Source organism: Sycon ciliatum, chromosome 13 (genome assembly GCF_964019385.1).
Source record: "Sycon ciliatum chromosome 13, ocSycCili1.1, whole genome shotgun sequence".
Lineage (NCBI taxonomy): Eukaryota > Metazoa > Porifera > Calcarea > Leucosolenida > Sycettidae > Sycon > Sycon ciliatum.
In genome coordinates, this window is record NC_088655.1 from 5,015,810 (window position 1) to 5,040,585 (window position 24,776).

Genomic DNA, 24,776 nt, shown 5'->3' on the forward strand with positions numbered 1-24,776 from the left:
CAGGGCGGACAGTCCTGCTAAATGCGACAGCAGCCCTGTTCGTAGCAACGCCGGCTACACCTGTGCTGACCCACAGTGACCCACCATCTCCCCGGGGACTGTTCCTGCAACAGCAGCTGGAACGTGTGCATTCTGAGCTGGCCATCCACCAGACATTGAGTGAGGGTCCTCCTCAGGCCACCCAACTGAAGGTGCCCCCTCCACCACCAGCACCTCCGGAACCACAATCCAGGACCACCAACCGCTTCCTTGCTCGGCAGACGATGGCAAAGGATCTACCACTCTTTTCCGGAGCCCCAGAGGAGTGGCCTTTGTTCAGCCACCACAACGGAGTGTGGGTTCTCAAATGCCGATAATCTCGTGCACCTTCAGAAATGTTTGCGGGGAAAGGCCAAGGACGCCGTGTCTGGACTGCTAGCAGTACCAGACAACATCAACAAAGTGTTTCGTACCATTGAACTCCGTTTCGGCAGGCCTGAGCTTGTGATCGGCGCCCTGATCCAGAGAGCCAGGTCCTTCAGCACCATCAGAAATGATGATTTTGACGGCATAATGGCTTTCACTACGTCCGTCCAGACACTCGTCCACACAATGAGTCTGCTGAACAGCGTCGGACACTTATATAACCCGCAACTCCGCCAGGAGCTTGTCTCCAAGCTACCAGCAAGTCTGCGGCTGCAGTGGGGGAAAGTGATGCAGTCGTCAACGTCGGGTGACATCAGTATCGCTCTATTTTCCAAATGGTTATTGGAAATAGCAGAAGCTGCCGCACATGTGTACGTACCACGTACCGGAACTCAAGTGCTGGACAAGGCAGGTCGTCGTCCAGAGGTGAACTACACAATCACCAGGGACCAGCTGATGCCAAGTCGTCAAGCAAACGCGATGGCAAGAAATCCTGTGATGGCTGTGGAACAGGCGAGCACGACATCCGCAAGTGCTCGGAGTTTGGTGGCAAGCCTATCCGTCAGCTGTGGAAGATCTGTAGAGAGAACCGCCTCTGCTATGCCTGCCTAAACCGCGGCCACATGTTGAAAGACTGCTCTCACAGCAAAAAGTGTGAGGTAGATGGCTGTCAGGAGCCACACCACTCTCTGCTTCATCACGCCCCCAGGTCAGACGTGATGAATGCCACCCATGATATATCCGCTGACGAAGCGCCGGCCGATGCAACAAAGTCAACCGATGCGGCGGAATCTGTCAGCGCAACGGCCACACGGAATAATGTATTGCTCCGTGTCATGCCGGTCACACTGGAAGGACCCAGTGGAACAGTTGAGACCTAAGCACTGTTCGACGAGGCATCCACAGTGACATTGATCAACGCAGACCTGGCACGGCGCCTAGGCGCTACTGGGCCCAGTGATCCTCTGTTCCTGAAGTGGACCAACGGCATCACACAGCAGGATAGAGCGAGTGAGAGAGTCAACCTCACTATCCATACTAGCAGCTCTGCATCTTTCATCCTCACCAATGTGCGGACTAGGCTAGGCCTAACTCTAGCAGCGCCATCGGTCGATCTGGACAAGGTCAAGAGCAAGTGGGGCCACTTGCACGGCATTGACCTGTCGAAGTGTAACGGCTCACCACCGCAACTGCTGATTGGTCAGGACAACGGCCACCTGACTGTGGCACGGGAAGTGATTGAGAGACCGCCCAATGCTCCCATGGCATCCCGGACCAAACTCGGCTGGGTCATCCATGGCAGCCTTTGCGGACAGTTTCGCAACCGAGCGGACCCGCATGTCACGCTGACTATGTGGGAGAAGTCCGACCATGACACTCTGCACCAGTTGGTCGAGGACAGATTCACAGTAGAGAACTTTGGCATAAAGCTGTGCGCAGAAACGCTGAAGTCGCCAGCGATTGCTCGCGCTGAAACTTTGCTACAACAGACGAGCAGATGGACCGATGGCCGCTACGAGACGGGCCTGCTGTGGAAGCAGGACTGACCACAGCTCCCAGGAAGCTACGACATGGCATTCGGTCGCCACCGTCACCTGGAACGGAAGATGGATGCCCAGCCAGAATTTGCAGCCAAGTACGAGTCCAAGGTCAATGACTACCTGAAAAAGGGATACGCGCGCAAGCTCTCACCCGATGAAGCTACCAACATCAGCGGCCTTACCTGGTACCTACCGCACTTCGGGGTGTACAAAGTCAACAAGCCCGGCAAATTGAGATTTTTTTCGACGCGGCTGCAAAGTCCGGTGGCACAAGTCTGAATGATGCGCTAGTCCTGGGTCCTGACCTACTTAACCCTCTGGTTGGTGTCCCACTCTGCTTTCGACAATTCAAGTTAGCCTTCGGCTGAGACATCAAAGAGATGTTCCACCAAGTGCATATCCGGGCGGACGACCAGTCGGCACAGCGTTTCCTCTGGCGCAGTAACTGCCGCCATGGTGACCCTGAGCAATACTGCATGCGGTCCATGATCTTCGGTGCGGTTTCATCGCCCGCATCAGCGCAGTACGTGATGCAACACAACGCACAGCAGTTCGCTACTCAGTGCCCAGAGACGGCCGCCACTATCCAAGAGGACCACTACATAGAAGATCACTTCGATAGCCGCAGTACAGAAGCTGAGGCAACCAAGATGGTGGCTCAGAACATCGAAGTTCAAGCTCGTGGTGGATTCAAGGTGTGTAACTGGGTGAGCAGTTTGCACACTGTCCTCCAGAGCATCACCCCAGAGCTCCGCGCCGAGGGTGACGTCACATTCACCGCCAACACTGAGCTGCCAGTGGAGCGTGCGCTAGGGTTGAGGTGGAACCCGAACAGTAACCGCTTCCTGTTCGCCGTGCATCCATCACGCCTCAACCAGCTGTCGGATTCGTCATTACGCCCAACCAAGAGAGCGGTCCTGAGTCACGTCATGTCCGTGTTTGATCCACTTGGTCTGTTAGGTGCGTTCACAGTGACTGCCGGAGTATTGCTGCAGGACGTATGGCTCAGTGGCATCGGCTGGGATGAAGAGCTCCCAACTAGTCTACCAGCTCGGTGGCGTTCGTGGTGCCAAAAGCTACTCGACATCATGTACTCCGACAATGGCACAAACCTGCATGGAGCAGATAAGGAGCTGTCGACAGCACTGTCAGCCCTGCAACAAGATCAACTCACCGCAGAGCTGACAACACACAGCACCCAGTGGCATTTCAACCCGCCAGCCGCGCCGCACATGGGTGGAGCCTGGGAGCGTTTGGTGCGTTTGGTGAAGAGTGCGCTCCGGGCCATCATGGATGTGCGTACGCCGTCCGACGAGGTGCTCGCTACAGCTTTCGCAGAGGCTGAAGCCCTTGTAAACAGTAGGCCACTGACACACATTTCCGTTGATCCAGACGATCCGGAGGCATTGACGCCGAGTCATTTCCTGATCGGCACGTCCAGTCCCAACCACCACATCACCGCAAGTACTGATGCCAATTTGTGCCTGCGCAAGGGCTGGCGTATCGCTCAGTGTTTAGCTGACATGTTCTGGCAGCGATGGGTGAAAGAGTACCTGCCAGAGCTGTCTCGGCAAACGAAGTGGCACAAGGACCACGCAAGTGCAGCTGACTTGGCAATGGATGATGTGGTCATCATCGCCGACAGCAACCTACCCCCAGGGAGTTGGATTTGTGGCAGAGTCGTCGCCACTCACCCCGGCAAGGATGGTCGTGTACGTGTTGTGGATGTAAAGACTCAGACGGGTACATACCGCAGGCCAGTAGCTCGGTTGTGTAAGCTGGACGTACACAAGCAGGTATGAACTCTCGTGTGGCGGCGGACACTGGTGACTTGTTTATGGTTTTTCGCAAAAGCCAATGCTTAGACTTCCCGCTTTTTCCTAGAATGTCTGTTATGTTTTTTTTTTAATTGGTAAGTCTCCCGGGTTGGCTTATCGGGTTGCCTTACCGGGTTGCCTTACCGGGTTGCCTTACCGGGTTGCCTTACCGGGTTGCCTTACCCGGTTGCCTTACCGGGTTGCCTTACCGGGTTGGCTTACCAGGTTGCCTTACCGGGTTGCCTTACCGGGTTGCCTTACCGGGTTGCCTTATCGGGTTGCCTTACCAGGTTGGCTTACCAGGTTGGCTTACCGGGTTGCCTTACCGGGTTGGCTTACCAGGGGGAGAATGTTACATCCATGGTGTTACAGACACTTGCACGTGAATTCAAAATTATTGTATTTGCTCGTTCGAATTAATTTGTATTTTGTTTCACTCACTTGTCACTTTTCCCGAGTTGATCACGTACCTGCGTGCTCCAATCTGCTGCAGTTAGAGGCAGCTACTCTACATGCAGTCGAGTCGATTCTATTGTGTATCTGCATGTCTCTCTCTCTCAGTTATTTTGTTTTTGTTTGTATTTTATACTAGTTTCGGTACGCTACCGCTCTATCTGCATCATGCGATGTTGTCGCTTCTTAGGGCGCCGTGCCTGCATCTTTGGGGCACAGTTCCGGAAACAGCACTCAACAGAGGATGCTGTTGTGATGGCATCAGAGGCCTTTGCCAATGCCAAAGACTCCGGACTCTCAACTTGCGCCGCCTTTGTTGACATGTCGAAGGCATTCGACAAGGTTCAACATGGCACCCTCATCCGCGACCTCTTCAGTATTGGTGTTGGTGGAAGTGCGCTGAATTGGCTGGCAGACTACTTAAGTGACCGGCAGCAAAGAGTTGTCATTGGGAACCAGCACAGCAAGGTATTCCAGCCCAGCAGTGGTGTGCCCCAGGGTTCCGTACTTGGTCCTCTGCTGTTTGTCCTCTATGTCCGTGGTGTGGCAGCTGAAGTGCAACCGTATGGTGTGCGGACAGTTCAGTTCGCAGATGACATCATGCTCTATATTAGTAGCAGGGACAAACATCAGCTGGAACGCAATATGTCTTCTGCAGTTACACACCTGGCCAGATGGCTTGCCAGCAGGAACCTGGTACTAAACGAGAGTAAAACCCAGATTTTGTTCATCCCTGCCCATCGTTCTGTGAATCCTCGTGTCAGCGTTACGTGCTCTGGGGTTCAACTGGCACAAGTAGAATCCGCAAAGTATCTTGGTGTCCACATGGACCAAGATCTAAAGTGGACCACAATGGTCAACCAGATCGCCAAGCGAGCTGCCTGTAAAATAGCTGTCCTGTTTAGAAACAGGCGCTGCATGCCCCTCCCGTGCCGCATCACATACCTGAAGTCCCTGATCCTTCCTGACTTCCTGTATGCTAGCAACTGTTTCTCTGCTGGCCTCACCTCACATCAGCTCGAGCGCCTAGAGCGGCTACTCAAGCGCGCAGTCCGCTGTGTTTACAACGCTCCATTTGCATCACCATCTGCGCCGCTGTATTGCCAATTGCGATTGCACTCGCTAGAAGTTATGTACTGCCACAAGCTGCTTGGCTACACTTGGCGCTGCCTTCAGGGTAAATGCAGCACATTGCTTACCGATATGTTCAGTCCTCTTAATGCCGGCCGTGCTACACGTAGTCAGGGAAATCGAGCACTTAAATTTCCAGTCACTAAGACATCCGCTGGCACACATTCTGCCTCATTCCAATGTGTATCACTGTGGAACAGGCTCCAGCCCGACATCAGGAAAATCCCACAGTACCACCGTTTCATGCGATCCCTCCCAGCACATGCTGCTTTTCAGTAATGCCACTGCCCGCTGTACTATTATTTCCTTTACTGGCCTAACTGGCTTTAACAAAGTAATACTTTACTACCCACTCTACTCAGTGTCATTACCTTCATTGGCCTTTTATAATTTATTCTCCTTTTTAGTCGATATCATGTGAGCCGAGCCAAGCAAAAAGGTGGCTTAGGCATAATTTTTGGAAATTTCTTTTTTCATGCCAAAGTGATGTCTACCTATCCAACTTCCATCAGGGAAAATTTGGTGCCCATCTGAAATGTATATGTGCCATAAATACGTATACATTGCGCACATGTCACAGCATACCTGGTATCAATGAAACTAAGGATTTGAAGACCTGCCCAAACTCCAAAAACCATGGGACATCAAGTGGAGATAAAGCTTAGCCGGTGTGGAAGCAATGCAAGAAGAACGAGCACTTGTGTTCTAATTAGAAGATCCAAAAAAGAATGAATAATTGATCTATGTATGTCATGTCATTTATTCACGCAACACGAATTTTCATATCCTTCAATGATGTTGTGAGCCTGTGACTAACTACATTTTCGCTGGGCTGGGAACCCATGGCATCTTACCAAGACAGTCCGTCATACTCTCTCCAATCACCTATGCCAGCATGAATTGATCCTTTCATGTAGCTTGTAGTGTTGTGCCAGAGATCAAGCTCCATAGGTCCCTTGCACGTAGGTCCAGCAGACTGCACATCACTAAAAAGCGGCACTGATTCTTTGTCCGCCCTAGTCCATGTCATTCTCCTTCCCTGGTGTAGGTAGTGGTAGAAGGCACCACGGGACGATATGCTAGCAGGTAGAGTCAATGCGTCGCTTCGTTGTGTGGCACCAGTGGCCTTGAAATGAGGAAATTTTGGAATACAGTACGCCACGTCATGAATATTTCAAGGTGCCGAAATAAAGTGAAACATCGCAGCAAGAGCCAACTCACTAGGCAGCTTGTCAGAATGATAGTCGGACGGCTTGTAGACGTCTCCCCATAGCTATACTAGCCGCTCTAGTCGTGGCCACGATGAGAAACACGGCCACTATGAATGAGCGAATCTTCCTCGTCAAGTAGGGTTGGGCGCACACGGAGACAGAATGTCATCCTGCTCACCTCCACATTCTCCAGAACGCTCCATTACGATCTCTGGCAGCGGCAAGAAATCCCCACACCGATGAAAGAGGGAACACTGAAGAAGTGTTGCTCAAAAATAAAAAGCCCTCTTTCTTCTTGGAAACTATTTTACTTGAAAGGGTGCTCGAAAGTGAATATTTTCGCGACTGCGCTCGAGTAGAATTTTGCCGACTGTAACGTTTTGGTGATTTTCTCGATTTGTTGGCAAAACGCTAAGCCACTTTTTAGCTTGGCGCGGCTCATGTAATTAGGCAAATTTGCCTGTTTGTTCTTCGACTCTAAATAAACAAACAAACAAAAAGGACAAACTCAGTGACCTGCACCACCGCGACTGGATACGCAACTTTTCACCGTACCTGTGGCTTACCATGCCGTCAGAAATGACGTACTGCACGAATTACGCTCCCATAGGAACCATCCCGAGTTGCACACTCTGGTTTATGTACTCTTGGCGACAGTTATCGCCATTTTGGCCAAGACCGAAGGTTGTGAGTTCGAACCCCACTTTCGGGAACCTTGTTTTCTTTGTTTCTTTTCCAAATCAAGGTTTGTGGGTTCGACCCCCCTTTTGGCGACCTTTTTTTCTTTTTTCTTTCCCAAATCAAGGTTTGTGGTTTGAATCCCAATATGGGCAATTTTCTTTTTCTTTCAATTACGTTGATACTTATGCAGTACATTAATTTTAATAGTAGTGTTTATTGTCTCAACGAATATGGGGACACCCTGTGTTTTATTTGGCAAACCTGTTCCTTTCCATGAAAGGATCCCATACACCCATGTTCATAAAAATATTGCGTTGGAAATCATGTGAGAAATTACTTTCTTTTCTCCTTTTTCAAGGAAAAGCGCAGCTTTGCATTTTGCAATTTTTGGTGGGGTGCTTAGTCCCAATGACATTTTCCTACTTTCTTTACAATCCAAACCGAGTCGGTTTGTATTTTCGAAAGTTTCAATGCAGTGCTGCAAAAGATTATAAAGATAATACTTATAGTAGAAAAAGTGCAACCACCCAGCAATGTCCGTAAAAATTAGGGGTGGAAAAGTGGCTGAAGTTGACAAAACGGATATGGGGACCACCCTTTTTTATTTCAGAATTTGACACCTAAGGTCCCTAAGACTCCAAGCAATCTGTTCACATCAAAATATCATGATTATGAAATTTTGCCTAAACTGTCCCAAACCTCCTTAACATGACCCTGGCGTGTACGCTTGCTTCGCTCACTGTACTTTTACGTTGATGCTCGTCATGTCTACAGGAAGTGTATTCCTTATGGATGGAGCCATCCAGAAAGCTCAAGATTGTGAAAATCGACCTACAAGTTATTAGTGGAGTTATTCAACTTATCGTTGGAAAAGAAGTATGTGCAAGAATGCCGATTTCGCATTCGACGAGATCAGTTCTAGTCCTTAAAGATTGGGAAGAGAAAAGGTGGTCACGATGGCCCACCTCATGGCATGAAGTTCCGCGCTGTGCGTGCCACCAATTTTGACAAGTCGACTGTTGAGAGCAACACAGTTTCTGTGCGGTTTCCAGAGAAAATGTGTTCGTTCAAAAGCTTCCCGGAGTCTTTTATCGTTGGGTCGAGAATTAAAAAAATGTTGGCTTTCAAAGACTTCTGCGGCAAAAATGGTATGTCCGTGAAGTGTCAGGACATTACGTCAGAACGATCATGATTTCTTATCACATGGCCTGGAACACCAAATGTGCACATGTGCTTCGTAGCAAGCCAGGGGGGGGGGGCACAATTCAATAGAGGGCTATATATTTTTTCACGTGCTCTTAGAGACTGGGGAACTCTTCAACATAGAGCACTATTCAAGAGAGGGGTCTAATCGCGAAAGCACGGTAATCCTTCTTTTCTGCTCCTACACAAACAAGCATGCACCAGGGATATCCTGACTTACCGAAGTGTTCGCTTCCAATGGGTGTCCAGCATTAAGTAGATATTCTAGTACGGACACATGACCTCCGGATGCTGCATAGTGGAGTGGTGTCCAACCATCCTGGAAGTAGCATCATTAATGAATACACACCATGTACACACAAACACACACAAACACATACACATACATACATACACATGCACACATACACGCATATGCGCGCACGTGCGTGTGCACACATGCACACAAGCGCGCGCATGCGCGCACACACACACACATGCACACACACACACTCACACACACACACACACTCACACACACAGAGACACACAAACACACACATGCATTTAGTTAGTAAAGGCAACACAGGCACTGGCATAGAGAGTTCCGCATCCTTATCGATGAAGAATTCATAGGGAATTGATGCCTTCTACAGTGAAACCTGTGACTAACAACCACCCCTTGGGGCCAGAGAAAGTGGTCTTTAGTGGCAGGTGGTCCTTAGTTACAGGTTTGCACCGCCCAACCATGTATGAATGTGAGACCTTCTGTGCCTGGCGAAGTGGTCTTTAGTACCAGGCTGGTGGCTAGTCACGGTGGTCTTTAGTACCAGGCTGGTCGCTAGTCACGGTGGTCTTTAGTACCAGGCTGGTCGCTAGTCACGGTTGTCTTTAGTACCAGGCTGGTCGCTAGTCACGGTGGTCTTTAGTACCAGGCTGGTCGCTAGTCACGGTGATCTTTAGTACCAGGCTGGTCGCTAGTCACGGTGGTCTTTAGTACCAGGCTGGTCGCTAGTCACGGTGGTCTTTAGTACCAGGCTGGTCGCTAGTCACGGTGATCTTTAGTACCAGGCTGGTCGCTAGTCATGGTGATCTTTAGTTACAGGTTTTACTGTACTTAGCATCTGAGATGGTTTGGTCTTCAATTAAGTTGGTTATGGGCTTTGAGCAGTGTCAGCTCCAGTGCCAGTTCAAGCAGGTCAGCGACCCTGTGGGACGGGGGGGGGCTTGGGGGGGGGGGGGGTTACTTGGACCCGTTTGAAAAAAGAATTATTAACGAAAGAGCTTGGAAGCTCAGGGCCCTACGCTATGCTTTTATGCCTAGTTCATCATGCATGTTATTAGAACTGATGGAAATGTGTTTTTCCATTGATTGGTTACATCATTGTAATGCAAAAACATTTCAATCGGTTTGAATATGAGTCACGCAAAAGTAATTGCAGAATTTATTGTATTATATAAACTTTCTCTTTGCATTCGAGGGTAATACGACACCGTCTACCACCTTGACCTAGGCGAAAAAACATAGAGATGTTATGTAGTTTTTCATTTCTCCAACTGAAGTATTTTTGAGAAGAAGTTTTGAGGCTGCCTGCAGTTTCATAGTATTTACACAATTGGGTGAACTCACCCATTCCACAATTCTCTGCAAATCTGAACCATTCCATTATAATACAACGTTTCGGCACTTGGCCATCGTCAGGTAATAACAATGAATACCGTGGAAGCCACACAAGAGCAGTATATAATTATGTAGGACTCAGTATAGAGTCCATGCCCTATATGATGTCCAGCACCCTATATAGAGTTCATTGGTCCAAAATCCACTATACAGAGTCCAGGAGTCCACTTAGTTTTGATCAGCTTCATCCTGCCGCGCAATCCCCTATAAGGAGTACACTTTTTCTACAAGTCCCCTATTCACGGTCCAGGAGTCCAGTTTATCCAGTCACGCCGTCCTGTGTGTTGTGCCCGAAAGAGAAGAAACACCTTTTCAGTTTTGCTTGCCTCGTGGCAGCGCATTCCTTTCTTCACTTCAGCCATGGCTGCCAGTTCTGCTGTGCAGTTGCTGACAGTAATCTGTCTCGAGGTAACCAAGGAGGATAAGGAAACGTTCAAAATCAAATCTGGAAAGCGAGCGTCTTGTGGTTCTCTGAAGACATTTCATCAGTGAGCGGGATGAAAACAGAAATTGCAGAACGAGAAAAGTTCAGCACAGTTCAAATCTGACGAGTCAGGTACACTGACACTCTCTTTCGTTCGACGCCACAAGGATCCCCTGTTTGGCTGGCCATTGTTGCCAGTAAGGCGTTTGAACGGTTTCATCAGAGCGAGGGATGAAAGCAGAAAGCGGAGAACGAGAAACGTTCAGCACAGTTCCAATCTGACGAGTCAGATACACTGACACTCTCTTTCGTTCGACGCCACAAGGATACCCCTGTTAGACTGGACAAGAGCTGCCTGTACCACCGTGTCAAAAGGCTGTCCAACTACATGGCAGGACGATGACTGAGGTAAGGAAGCTTTTACTCGTTTCGATTGGTCTGCTGTTCTGTTGTTATGCTTGAATTTTTTTCCATTTTCAAGGATCGTATCGCGTTTGTTTGATGTTGCTTGAATGAATGCCCTAAAAGTAATCAACCACTTCGTAATAGTCCTCAAGGACTGCAAGTACTGTCTTTGCATCAATCGTATACGATCGTCTAGCTATCATCAATAATTTTATTTCATGAGAAATGTATTTTTATCCCTGTGATAATTATGTGAACTCCACGACACTCTTCCTCTACTACTAGGCTCTAGTATGATGTCAAATGCAATGGAATCTACAACCGCAGTGCCAGTGTACTAGTAGTAGTAGGAGGAGGAGGATTTCTTGTATGCCAATGACAAGAAAAAGCTTCTCAAGCCAATACATGTACTCGTATTCCATGAAGTAACCGTTTTGATGTCACAAACATGACATTGTGTCAGTGAAACTGCCTCGTGACAACATATCATTGCATTTCCATCTTGGGGAAGACTGACTGACGGCAACGCTGTACAGATTGTTTAAAAAATCATATCATTTCAATTTAGTTGCAGTGAAGTGAAACACTGTTTATACTGAGCTTGTATACAAACTCCCATCTCTCCCCACACAACACTCCAGACTTGTATTTTGCATATAACAGGTACTTCGATGACGAGAATATAAACTGGTATATAAACTGGTATATAAACTGGTATATAAACTGGTGTATAAACTGGTATATAAACTCCTTTTTTTTAGGATTACACTAGTGACCTGCAGTCCGCCTTGATGGTTTTTCGACATGCACGACGGTCCCAACTTCAGGATCTCTTTCCCGTCAACGATGAAGAATACAACGTCTCCGAACGACGCAGGAGACCCAGTCCCAATGCGGAATCCTCACCTGATTTCAAAAAACAAAAAGAGAGCAACACCATCGACCCTGGCCAAAGCCAACCCCTTGCCCCGGCACAGGGCTCACGCTTCAGCCCACTGGTGTCACACAATACTCAATCTTAGCGCTGTCCTCCACACAATATCAGTGAGAACAATACTTTCAATTGCGGAAATACCCAAAAAAAAACGAAACAAATTACAAAAATAAATAAAAAATAATGGAAGTCGCGAATTTCATCAGCTCGAACGTCAGGTGTCTGTTCAACAAGATGGACGAGCTTAGCCACGTGGCAAAGTTGCAACAACCGTCAATAATCGCCATCCAGGAAACCTGGGCGGATCCATCGGACAGCGACGGGATGTACGCCATCAACGGCTACAAACTCATAAGAGCGGACCGGGACACCTTTGGTGGAGGAGTCGCCACATACATACCACACAGCTGCCAACACGAGACAATTACCATTCCCATGACTCAAGCGGAATGTATTTGGATTAGAATAACAATCGGCCAAGCCTCCCTTGTGGTAGGGAACATCTACCGTCCCCCGCGGTCCGACCCCGCAGAGTTCGTGATGGAACTGGAGAGAGCCATAAAGCTAGTTGAAAGACCCCAGGATGAGATACTTCTCCTTGGCGACTTCAACGCCAAGAACTGCTTGTGGCACCCCAGCGACACCACGGATGCCTTAGGTGAGGACCTGCATTGGCTGTGCGAGACTCGTGGCCTCACACAACACGTCTCCTTTGCCACCCACCTACGCCAACACACACCTACATCGTGCCTGGACCTGGCCATCTCTAGCCTCAGCCGCCATAACATCACCATCACAAGCCTGCCCCCTATGGGTGCCTCTGATCATGTTGTCATACAAGGCAACATACGACCCCAGCAGCACACCACCCACAGAAACAATAATACAAATAATAATAAAAATGAGAGCAGTACTACACAGCAAAGCACCTCCAGCACATACTGGTTGTGGAGCGAGGAACGCATTGCGTCCCTGCGTGAAGCTCTTGCTACCTGCAATCTGCAGTACGATCCACATCCCACTGACCCTCAGCCAGTAACCTCATTCTGGAACTTCTGGAGAGACCAGATACTGAAACTAGCCGTGCACCACTGCCAAGTGACCAGAAGCAAGTCCCGCAAAAATTCTACGCCCACTCGTCCCTGGATGACGAAGGATCTCCTCAGCCAGATCAAAACAAAGCACAAACAGTTCCGCACCTACAAGGCGACCCAACTAGACTCAGATTGGAAACTGTACACAGCCCAGCGTAACCGAGTAACCGCTCTTTTGCGACAGGCTAAGTCCGACTTTGTCCAGCAAACAACGTCAACGGGTACAAACCTCCACCGTCTACTGAAGCACCTGAAAAAACCGCCTAAGCAAACAATTCCCACACTATCGACAGCCAACTCCACTGCAGCCACGGCTATGGAGAAAGCAACAGCTCTCAACAAGTTCTTTATCTCCCAAAGCCAACATTCCATCGACAAGACCACCTGTACTACACCAGACATCAACACTACCCCTGACATCAGTCATACTCTAAATACAATCGCAGCAACAGTGGAAGAGGTCGAGAAGCTTCTATGCAGTCTAGACACTGGCAAGAGCCCAGGCTTTGACAACATCCCAACTCGGCTCCTGAAAGAAACTGCAAAGGAAATCTCCCCATCTCTCACTAGTCTCTACAATCTGTCCTTCAGAACCGGAGAAATACCACAGGATTGGAAAGACGCAACTATTACACCCATCCCCAAGTCGGGCAACCCCTCCCATCCTACCAACTACCGACCCATCTCCCTGCTCAGTATAATATCAAAAACACAAGAAAAATAGTCCACTCTCGTCTGTACAATCACATAGCACCGCACTTACCCTCCAACCAATCCGGCTTCAGGAAACAAGACGGGACCGAACTGCAACTCGCACGGATCGTCCACCAGATATCCACAGCTAGGGATGCGGGGAAGCATGTTGTAACGTGTTTCTTCGATCTCAGTAAAGCCTTTGATCGTGTATGCCATCAAGGCTTGCTGAAAAAGCTGAGCCACTATGGTGTCGACGGCAAGGCTCACAATTGGCTCGAAGCCTACTTGACAGGACGCAGACAGCGGGTGCAGGTTGAAGGGGCAACATCCGCCTTCATACCAATACCAGCAGGAGTGCCCCAGGGCTCGGTCCTGGGACCACTTCTGTTCCTGGCGTACACCATTGACCTGCCCACTGCCTGTGAAAATGCTACAACCTCGTGTAGCCAGTTCGCGGACGACACCGCATTGATTGCCATTGCAGGCAGCTACATTGAGTGTGAGGCTGCGCTACAAAGAAGCGTCGATGCCGCAGCAGAATGGCTAGAGCGCTGGCACCTGCTAGTCAATAAAACGAAAACCGTCATCCTCCCGTTCTACCATGCTAACCGACCCCCACCACGACTACCCGAAATAAAACTTGGCCAAACCCTATTAGAAACAGTAACACAACATCGTCACCTCGGCATCATCTTTCAGCACGACCTAAGATGGTCAGCCCACCTTGACTTTGTGCTGAAGAAAGCCGTAAAATCTTTTAATATTCTCTTTAGGCTCAAATCAACTCTACACACTAAATCACTCTCTCTCATTTACAAAACGTATATCCTGCCTATAATTGAATATGCATGCATTGCTGTCACCCCGCTCTCAATCGCAGCTCTTGACCGTCTTGAGCGAATCCAGCGCAAGGCGGCCAGAATCTGCCTCCGTCTCCCCCTTTACACTCCTCTGGATCATTCAACACTGCTCCATCGGCTCAAATGGCCGACAATGTTCTCTCGCCGCAAAGTGAAGCTCACCCTTCTTGCTCACTCCATAAAATACCAATATGCCCCACAACACATACGCTTGCTCAACACCCCCGCTCAAGTTACGGCCCAGTACAGCCTTCGACACGCACGCACTTGGCACCTCCCACCCTCCAGAACCGATCGCTGTAAAGACTCCCCACTGTACAAGTCCCTAGAATACTACAATGCCCTCCCTGCTAGCATTCGTGACATCTCCTCCCGACCTGCTTTCAAACAAGAAATCTGCTCACTGCTGATTAACTCAATCTGCTCCTGCAGCGCTCACCCTCTCCCATACTTGTAAAGTTCAAAGTGATGTAAATCACTTTCCAACTGTTTAACCCACAATCTCACCTTCTCATCAATTTATCTCTTATTGGCGATGGTGCCATCGTGAGAATAAAGAATTCAAACGTCGTCCTTTGTAACATGTGCCATGTGCTGCACCTGATGTTCGAGGCTGTCCTTCTTTCGCTGTTTCAGCACTCCGTCTGTCAAGCGCAGCACTCGACATGTGCGGCTGAAGAGCCCCGCGGCCGGCCCGCGTGCCGCTCCTCCTGCGTTTTTGCATGGACATAGAATGCAGATAGCAGGGGCGACGGAACTTCACTACTGATGGTTTTCCAATCGCCCCCCCCCCCCCCCCCCCCTCCTTTCCGCGTCCCTCGCAGAGCGGACGGAACATGCGCAGCCATAATCCGTGGCACTGCCAGTGTTCTTAGAAACTGCTGCTTGAATAATGACATCGTGATTCGTGGTCGTCCCCAGAAGAAACGTTTGGGAGTCGATTCAACAGGCTCGTGCTGATTCATTTTACTCTTACTTTGGAAAGGAGACGAACTCTATGTCTCTAAAGTCTAATGAGCAAACGGTTCTTTTACAGAGCCCGCGGTGAGATCTGCGCGCGGTAACGGTCACTAGCACTGTGAGGTTCAAACTAACTTACTTGGCGCATAGCTGTTACTTCCGATGTAACTAGTACTTCAGTACTAAACTGAAGTCACAAAGAGTGTGTGATGGTACTGCACTGCATGTACTGCACAGAGTCAGTGGTAGTCTTGTACTTGATCCGCACTGGGTTGGTGAAAGGAAGACTCGACGAGCCATGGTTGTGGGTTGGTAATCTCTACCCTTGTGAGTTGTGGGGGAGAGGGGAGTTTGTATCAGCTCAGTATAAGCATAATATAACCTACTCATTTGATTATATGGGAAATATAAACCAATATACAAACCTCGGCTTCGCCTCGGTTTGTATACAGGTTTATATTTCCCATATAATCAACTGAGTAGGTTATATTATATACGTACACTACATGTATGGTGGTGTGTCTGTGCGTTTTGAGTGTGCACAAACGATCTTATTCCTCGTATTACTAATAGATTATTGTCCCCACCGTCACCTGTTCACAGGTCTTTGAGTGGATGGATTTTCATTGAGCATCACATTCATTGAGAACTTGGTAGTTGTGTGCTCCCATGCATCATTATGGTAATAAGAGTATCCTTGTCCTGTCTATTTGTTGCAGGTGTGCTGATCTTCAGAAGCTTGCGGAACAGAGTGCTGCTGAACATTCTCATGGCCATGAGCAATGGTGAAGCTTGCTATTGCCCTCTCAGCATGTGCTAGTATTATGCTGACTACTGCACTATGTTACTCTCTTACACTACTACATGTATGTAAACGTGCGTGCATCCGCCCAAGTATGCATTCGTTTCGTATAATTATTTGTTATCCCTCTTGACTTTACGTGCAAATGGGTGGACGTTTGCATGGCTGTTGGAGTTGCGTGTGTATTGTGTCTCTACTCTTTTCTTTGCGTTGTATGAGTTTGTGTGTGTGTGTGTGTGTGTGTGTGTGTATGTGTGTGTGTGTGTGTGTGTGTGTGTGTGTGTGTGCGTGCGTGCGTGCGTGCGTGCGTGCGTGCGTGCGTGCGTGCGTGCGTGCGTGCGTGCGTGCGTGCGTGCGTGCGTGCGTGCGTGCGTGCGTGCGTGCGTGCGTGCGTGCGTGCGTGCGTGCGTGCGTGCGTGCGTGCGTGCGTGCGTGCGTGCGTGCGTGCGTGCGTGCGTGCGTGCGTGCGTGCGTGCGTGCGTGCGTGCGTGCGTGCGTGTGCACCAAGCGGTGCGTATTCAATGCTTGCGTTCTGTCCCTGCTGTTGTATGGCTCTGAGTGCTGGACGCCCCTTCAGCATGACCTGCAGAAGCTCTCAACCTTCAGCATGAGGTGCATCCGATCCATCCTCGGGGTCTCTCGAAGCCGGATGTGGGACGAACACATCACCAACGAAGAGCTGCTGGTGCGCTGGGGAGACTCCGAGACGATTAAAGACAAAATTGCACATCGGCGGTTGGAGTGGTTGGGGCATGTGGCGCGGATGCCGGACAACCGCATCCCAAAACAGGTACTGTTTGGCTCCTTCTTGCAGCGTCGCCCAGCACATGGCCCACGCCGCAGATGGAAGGACTGCGCTGTCCGAGATCTACGTGCCCGTGGCGTGGAGGCATCATGGTATGATGTTGCATGTGAGTCTCGCGCGGAGTGGCGCAGCACCTACCAAGAGCCTGACAATGTGCCTGAGCCTCCGCCCCGAGTGGTATGTACGGTATGCGGACGGGATTTTGCACGGAAAGGAGACATGGCTCGGCATAAGTGTCTGGAGGAGCGTGCGCGGCCTGTGTCTGAGCAGCGGGGCGCCAGTCAGTGCGGGCGGTGTGGGCGGTGGCTGAGAAGCCGCGGTGGCTTGGTCCGGCATGTGTGTGCTTCAACGGTGGATGCCGCAGTGCCACCTGGAACTACCGGAGCGTCGGCACCGGCGGAGGGATGTTGTGCCGCGCATTGTGACAGGTGTGGTCGCTGCTTTCGCGGTGTCCGGGGACGGGGAAGGCATCGCTGTTCAAGGGTGGCTCATAGACCAACAGCAGAGGAGCGCTCAGCCTTCCAGCACGTGTGCATATGCGGCAAGCGGATGCGACTACCCGTGCACCTGGAGCGTCATCGAGCGTCGTGTCCTCTCTCTCTCTCTTCTCAAGTTTCCCAGTGATGGGATCACGTGACCCTTTTGCGGCAGTGACTCTACAGGACAGGACAGGACAGGTGTGTGTGTGTGTGTGTGTGTGTGTGTGTGTGTGTGTGTGTGTGTGTGTGTGTGTGTGTGTGTGTGTGTGTGTGTGTGTGTGAAAACAAATAATTAATCCTTGGCTCTCCATTATTTTCTTTCGATTCTTGGTTTTTTTCTGGTATTTTCTTGGCGTTGTGTGGGTGTGTGCATGTGTGTGTGTGTGTGCGTGCGCAATAATTTGGCAACACTACATGATCGAGATATTGTAATTCGCAGCGTCTGCGAAGAGACCACTTGATTTCAGGATGGTGTTTGTAGGGTTTTTCATGTAATGAAGTGGCTGCAGTGGCGCCTCAATACTTACTTTTATCTTGAGAAGTGAATGATGTAAAGGATTAAAGGGAGAGGCCGTTTTCTGGTTAATATTCACTGCTTACAGCAGATCCTGTGTCTAATTTCGAACTCTGGATAGGGGATGCCTAATTGGCTGGACTTTATACAGGGAGTGTTGTCCACATAAAGACTCCTTATAGTTGATTTCAAAGTTTGGACTCCATACAGTTGATTTTGGACCAATGGACTCTATATAGGGGTTAAGCCAATTGGCTGGACTCTATACAGGGAGTGATGTCCATCTAAACTTTGAGCTCACAGTTGATTCCAAGTTTGGGCTCTGTACAGTGGATTTTGGACCAATGGACTCTATATAGGGGTTGGACATCGTATAGGGGCTGGACGCTCTACTGAGTCCAACATATGTACGCAGAGTATAGCGCCAAAAAAAGATGCAAATTATGTCACCTAGTATGCAGAAGGGGGACAGAGAGAGAGAAGGTGCAACTAGCACATCACGGAGAAGAAGCAGCAGAAGGTAGCGCGCCATTGCACTGTGCTCTGTGAAGTGAGCGCGCGTGCCATGGCGTTACGTAGAGTGTAGCGCCAAAATAAGGGATGCGCGTTATGTCACCTCTATGCAGAGGGGGGGGGGGGAGAGGTTTGCCACCCGCACCGATGGCAGCGCACTGGGCAGTAGCAAGCTGTGACTAGTCGACTGTGAGTATGAGTCAGGTGTGAAGCAGGGAGACAGGGTGATAGGAAACAGGTGTAAAGTGACGACTTGCCCCCAATGGCGGGTCGCGGAGTCGCAGAAAAAGTCAAAGTATGTCAAGTGTGATGAAGCAGTGTGGTCAAAAAGTGAAAAAGAGGCAAGTGCAGATGGTAGCCCAGGTAATGAAAGTAGTATACTAGTACATGTATATGTACAGTATGGTGTAATATTATGCTATATGCATTATAGAAGGTCCCAGCTCGTGCTTGTGTTAACTGGTGGCTTGGTGTCACGTATTTCAATAACCTCACGAAGCTTGCGACGTGCTCTGTCGGGCTCTCTGGCGATGACGGTGACTTCCGAGAATGCACTTTCTCCGCAAGCCAAAGTGCAGTCAGGGTGCTTGGTTCTGTAATGGTCCCCCGGGGCTTGTCTACTGTCCTCCTCCGTGCTTCTCCAGTATGCTTACCCAGCCCGGTCTCAAGGAATCGCTCCGTCTCGCCAACATATTGCTGTACACATTTCTTGCATTTTATTTCGTATACCACATTTTTCTGCATGCAGGCATCCTGGGCCCCCGTCTGGCATGTCAGGCACGGTCCCTTGGGCCGACCTCTCGTTCTCCGCTGTGCTGGGTTTTTGGCTAAGGCATAATGGACGTACTAGGGCAGACTGGCACAATATACGCTTCAGGCTTCCAGCATTCTCGCACACGACTCTGACGGGTATTTTATATTTTCGTATAGCTTTGTTTACAGCATAATCCACTTGGTCAGATTTGAATGGTAATTTCAAGAAGGCACTGGATGGGTTTGTCCAACGCCGACGCTTTGGCTTGCTAGCTCGTGTGCGTGCCTCGTTGATGACAATGTCCGGATAGTGATTCAGTTTTAGTTGCTTGGTTATTAACAGTTAACACAAGCACCGGCTGGGACCTTCTATAATGCATATAGCATAATATTACACCATACTGTACATATACATGTACTAGTATACTACTTTCATTACCTGGGATACCATCTGCACTTGCCTCTTTTTCACTTTTTGACCACACTGCTTCATCACACTTGACATACTTTGACTTTTTCTGCGACTCGGCGACCCGCCATCGGGGGCAAGTCGTCACTCTACACCTGTTTCCTATCACCCTGTGTCCCTGCTTCACACCTGACTCATACTCACAGTCGACTAGTCATAGCTTGCTACTGCCCAGTGCGCTGCCATCGGTGCGGGTGGCAAACCTCTTCCCCCCCCCCCCCCCTCTGCATAGAGGTGACATAACTCGCATCCCTTTTTTTGGCGCTACACTCTACGTAACGCCATGGCACGCGCGCTCACTTCACAGAGCACAGTGCAATGGCGCGCTACCTTCAGCTGCTTCTTCTCCGTGATGTGCTAGTTGCACCTTCTCTCTCTCTCTCTCCGTCCCCTCCCCCTTCTGCATACTAGGTGACATAATTCGCATCTTTTTTTGGCGCTATACTCGGCGTATATATACTGCTCTTGTGTGGCTTCCACGGTATTCATTGTTCTTACCTGACGATGGCCAAGTGCCGAAACGTTGTATTATAATGGAATGGTTCAGATTTGCAGAGAATTGTGGAATGGGTGAGTTCACCCAATTGTGTAAATACTGAAGTATTTTTTCAAGATAATATAACCTAGGATTCGAACCCGCACTATCGTCCTGCATGCATTATCCCGATACACTTCGCATACATACTCATTCTTCCAAGTTGCTTCACGTTATGATCTTGCATTTGAAACCCCTATTTGAATATTGTGGCCAGCTGTCTTTGATGGTACGGTACTGTGGGACAGTTTGCTGGGACACCTCGAGACGGTTTCCTGGGACACCTCGAGTTGCCCGTTCCGAACGACGTGGTGCTGCTGGCTGGTCAGCGGTGTTTGGCTCAACATCAACAACAACTGCGGTGTCGTCCAAGGGTTGCTTGATGGTGTGTCCGCGGTTGCGACGAACAGTGCCGGTGTTTGTCTCCACATTGTACGAACGGTTTGACAGGCGTTCCACTACTTTCCCTTCCTTCTTCAAGTCTGGGATGCACACCTTGTCACCGGGCCCTAATGGCGGTAGAGGTCGGGCAGCATGGCGGCTGTCGTAAACCTCTTTCTGCTTCTCCTGCAGGGTGTGCTCAGTGGTCAGGGGAGCGGTGATGTCGGGCCATTCTGTGTGAAGCTGCTCTGCAGACGTCATGACGGTCGTGCGGATACGTCGACCGTACAAAAGCTGAGCTTGCGCAAAGCCGTTGGCTAGCGGCGTGTTGCGATACGCTAGGAGAGCATCAGGCAGACTCAAGTTCTTCTTGAGAAGCTCCTTAGCAGTTCGGACAGCTCGTTCTGCTTAGTAGTTCGATTGGGGGTAGCAAGGACTGGAGGTTCTGTGACTGAAGTCGTACAAGTGGGCAAAGCTACGGAAGTCCGCACTTGCAAACTGGGGCATGCTGGGATGCCATGGGTGGCGAAGAGACCATGCAGCTTGGAGGCAATGCTGGCAGACGTCGTGGAACGCAGCGGGATAACGGCGAGAAATCGCGAGAAGTAGTCAACTACCAGGAGGTACACTTTACTATTATGCTCCATCAGATCACAGCCAATGGTGTGCCTTGGGAGCTGAGGGTGCGGAACCGGCTGAAGTGGCTCGCGGTGCTGGAGGCGGTGTTTACAGCAGACGGGACATGCTCAAACCAGTGCGTATACTTCTTTGGCAAGGCCTGGCCACCACACTGAGTTTCGCGCTAATGCCTTACACTTCGTGGTTCCCTGGTGGCCTTCGTGTAGAGTGGCAAGGACCGAGGCACGCTGCTTGGGTGGGATGACGATCCTGGTGCAATGATACAGGACGCCATTGCTGCATGACAGTAGGGCACGTTCGTGAAAGAAAGGGCGGACTGCATCCTCTACAAGATGGGCTGAGTCGGGCCACCCAGACTTCGTGTACTGCAGGACTAGCTGCTAGACGGTGTCTGCTGCAGTGTTGGCCGCAAGCTCTTCCGCTTTGCGTGCCGAGACAATTTCACTGGTGATCGTTGATATGTGAAGAAAGATCTCTTCCGCCAGTTGGCGTGTCGACCGACGCGTCCGGAGCGCGTGATTGGGCGTCCGCTACAACAAGCTGCGGGGTTGTACTTCATAAGACGCATGAGCAGTCGCTGGCAGCGCAGTGGTACACGGTTCAAGTCGGGCGTGTTGATCAGAGGTATCAATGGCTTGTGGTCAGTATGGACCGTCAATGACGGGTCGCCGTACACAAAGCCATGGAACCGGTCACAGGCCCAAACCACGGCGAGGCACTCCTTTTCAATTTGCGCATACTGCTGCTCAGTCGACGTCGTACGCAACTGGACGAAGACTGCCGTCGTGGTTCTGCAGCAAAACAGCGCCGAGACCATAGCTACTTGCATCTGCACTGATGACTGTCGGCCATCTCGCATCAAAGAATGACAGGCAGGGGGTGTCGGCAGCGAGCAGTTTTAGCCGATCCAGGGCTGTTTGTTGCATTGCAGACCATTCCCAGACTGCGTCGTTGGCCAGCAGAAGACGAAGTGGAGCACTGACTTCTGACAGATTCGGGATGAACCGTGACATGAAGTTGAACATGCCAAGAAGCCGTCGCAGCTCCATGACATTCTTCGGTGGCTTGAGGTCAGTAACAGCAGACACTCTCCGTGGATCCGGCCGCAGACCGTCCTTGGAGACGATGTGGCCCAGAAACTTCACTTCACTCTTCCTAATGTGACACTTGGACTCATTGACGGTCACGTTGGCTTTCTTGAGGATGTCGAAAACAGCTTCCAGGTTTCGATCATGCTCCTCAACGGTGCGTCCAGAGACAATGTTGTCATCCATATACACGGTGACACCAGGGAGCTGATCCAGGAGGTTGGTGATGCGCTTCTGAAGAATCTCTGGTGCCGAAGTAATACCGAACGGCAGCCGTTTGAAGCAATACCAGCCAATCGGTGTGATGAATGTCGTAAAGTGCGCAGCGTCTGGCGCGAGCGGCAGTTGCCAAAACCCATTAGCTGCGTCTAGTGTTGAGAACACCGTGGCATCAGCCAGCGAGGCAAGCGCGTCATCCAGTGTTGGCAGCTGGAGAGTTTCTCGTTCATGCATGCGTAGAGGCGCTTCAAATCAACACAGATGCGCACTTTCCCATTGGGCTTTAACACTGGAACTATTGGTAAACACCAATCAGTCGGCTCATCCACCTTTGCGATAATGTCACCTTCTTCCATGTGTGCTAGTTCGTCGCGCACTTTGGAGTAGAGGTGGTGAGGCACTCTTCGGGCAGTCATGCAGTGGTAAGGTGTGGCTTCAGACATGAGCTGGATGTTTACAGCTGGGCCCTTCATACACTGTACCAACTCAGGTTTGCTGTACACAGATCCCAGGCGCTGGATCTAACCGAGATCAGAGCATGCTGACCGACTTAGGAGGCAAGTGGTAGCTCCTTCCAGGACATACACAGGAATGTCTGTGGATCTGTGGTGATGTGAGCAGTATGCTGTGAAAACACCATGAACAGGTAAAAGGTGATCAACAGGGCCACGTAGCTGAATGGTGGAGGCAGAAAGGCTAGGTGTTGGCGACAGTCGTTTGAATGCCTTTAATGACATCGTTGTAACGTCCGCGCCGGTGTCCAGCTTGAATAGAACAGGGCGGTTTCCAACTCGCACATCAGCAAACCACGGTGAAGTAGGCCCACTTGACTCAGCAGAACCGATGAATACAGTTTCACTGTCACTGTCACGCACTGGTGCAGACTCTTAGACATCGGATACCTGGCGTTTGGACCGACACACTTGTGCGAAGTGATTTCGCTTGCCGCACGCATTACACGACTTGCCGTGAGCTGGGCACTTACCCTGAGCATGAGCTCGGCCACAGTTCGAGCACTCCCCCGGGCGCCACTGTTGGGCTGCTGCTGTGTCGGTTGCTTGCGTTCCGAGTCCCCAGGGCAGTTAGAGACGGCTGATGAGGAGACTGGTTTCGATACGGACGAAGCAGCTGCAGAGCGACCCTGAACTGCAGCCTGGTCCTCAACTTTCTCCGCTTGCCGGGCATACGCGAGTGCCTTGGCAAGGGTCTGCCTTCATCTGGATCTCACGGCTGACGCGTTTCTTGCACATGTGCGCCACAAGACGGTCCCTGATCCGGGGTTTTTCTCTCCGCCAAAGTCACAGAATTCGGCTCCCTTGTACAGATCGCGGACAAATTCCTCTAGAGTTTGTCCTGGTCGGATGAGGTTTTCGAATTGCGCCCGCTCGTGGACGACATTCGTTGCAGGACGGAAGTACGTGTCGAATGCTTCGACAACCTCAGCATATTTCTTTTTGTCGGCGGCGGACAAGCCCAGCTGGTATTTAAACACAGGGTCGGCGTCGGGTCCGAGACTATACAGTAAAGTGAACTGTCGTTGTCAATGAAACAAAATTGAACTATTATAGAAAGAAAAGAAACATAAAAAAGAAACATGTTTCCATTATTCCTTGTACTTAGCCATAATGAGAAGGGAACGAAAACGTTCGGTTACTAAATTGACTTTACTGAACTGTGTGGATTGCGCCGGTGCTGACACCATTTCTTTCGAAATTGGATACACCTTCAATTATTTCCTAATGTTATAGAAATTCAGAAAGTGGTGGACATCACGCAACTGCATTGTCAGTAAAAGGGGGTTAGTCAACTGACTTCTGCTCTAGTGCTTTTCCCTCGGCGTATGCGCTGGATGAAAATTATTATATACATGATGTCGAAAAACGTATTGACGTTGCGGGCCCTCACCCATCATCAGAACCATTTTCTGACGATGAGTGACTGGCCCGAAACGTCAATAATTTGTTCGACATCACTAATGAATGAAGTTGAAGACACCACTGCAGCTGTACTTATGGTTGATAAATATGGTGGTAAAAGCATAAGTACAGCTGCAGTGGTGTCTTCAACTGTATTCTCCCGAGTCAAGCTCCGTATGAAGACATCC

The 24,776-nt window shown here is 50.1% G+C and overlaps 1 protein-coding gene across 2 annotated transcripts in view; it reads right to left on the reverse strand.

Annotated features, from left to right (window-relative positions):
- Nucleotides 1-8,534: 8,534 nt before the first annotated feature.
- LOC135829902 (ankyrin repeat domain-containing protein 42-like) overlaps nt 8,535-24,776 on the reverse strand; it is a 107,587-nt gene continuing 91,345 nt past the window's right edge. Inside the window, exon 7 of one of the 2 annotated variants that reach the window (XM_065342282.1) lies at nt 8,535-8,761. In XM_065342282.1, the coding sequence (XP_065198354.1) occupies nt 8,624-8,761 (138 nt within the window). In that variant the 3' untranslated portion in view covers nt 8,535-8,623. The remainder of the gene's footprint in view (nt 8,762-24,776) is intronic. The other variant, XM_065342284.1, reaches the window with a different exon arrangement.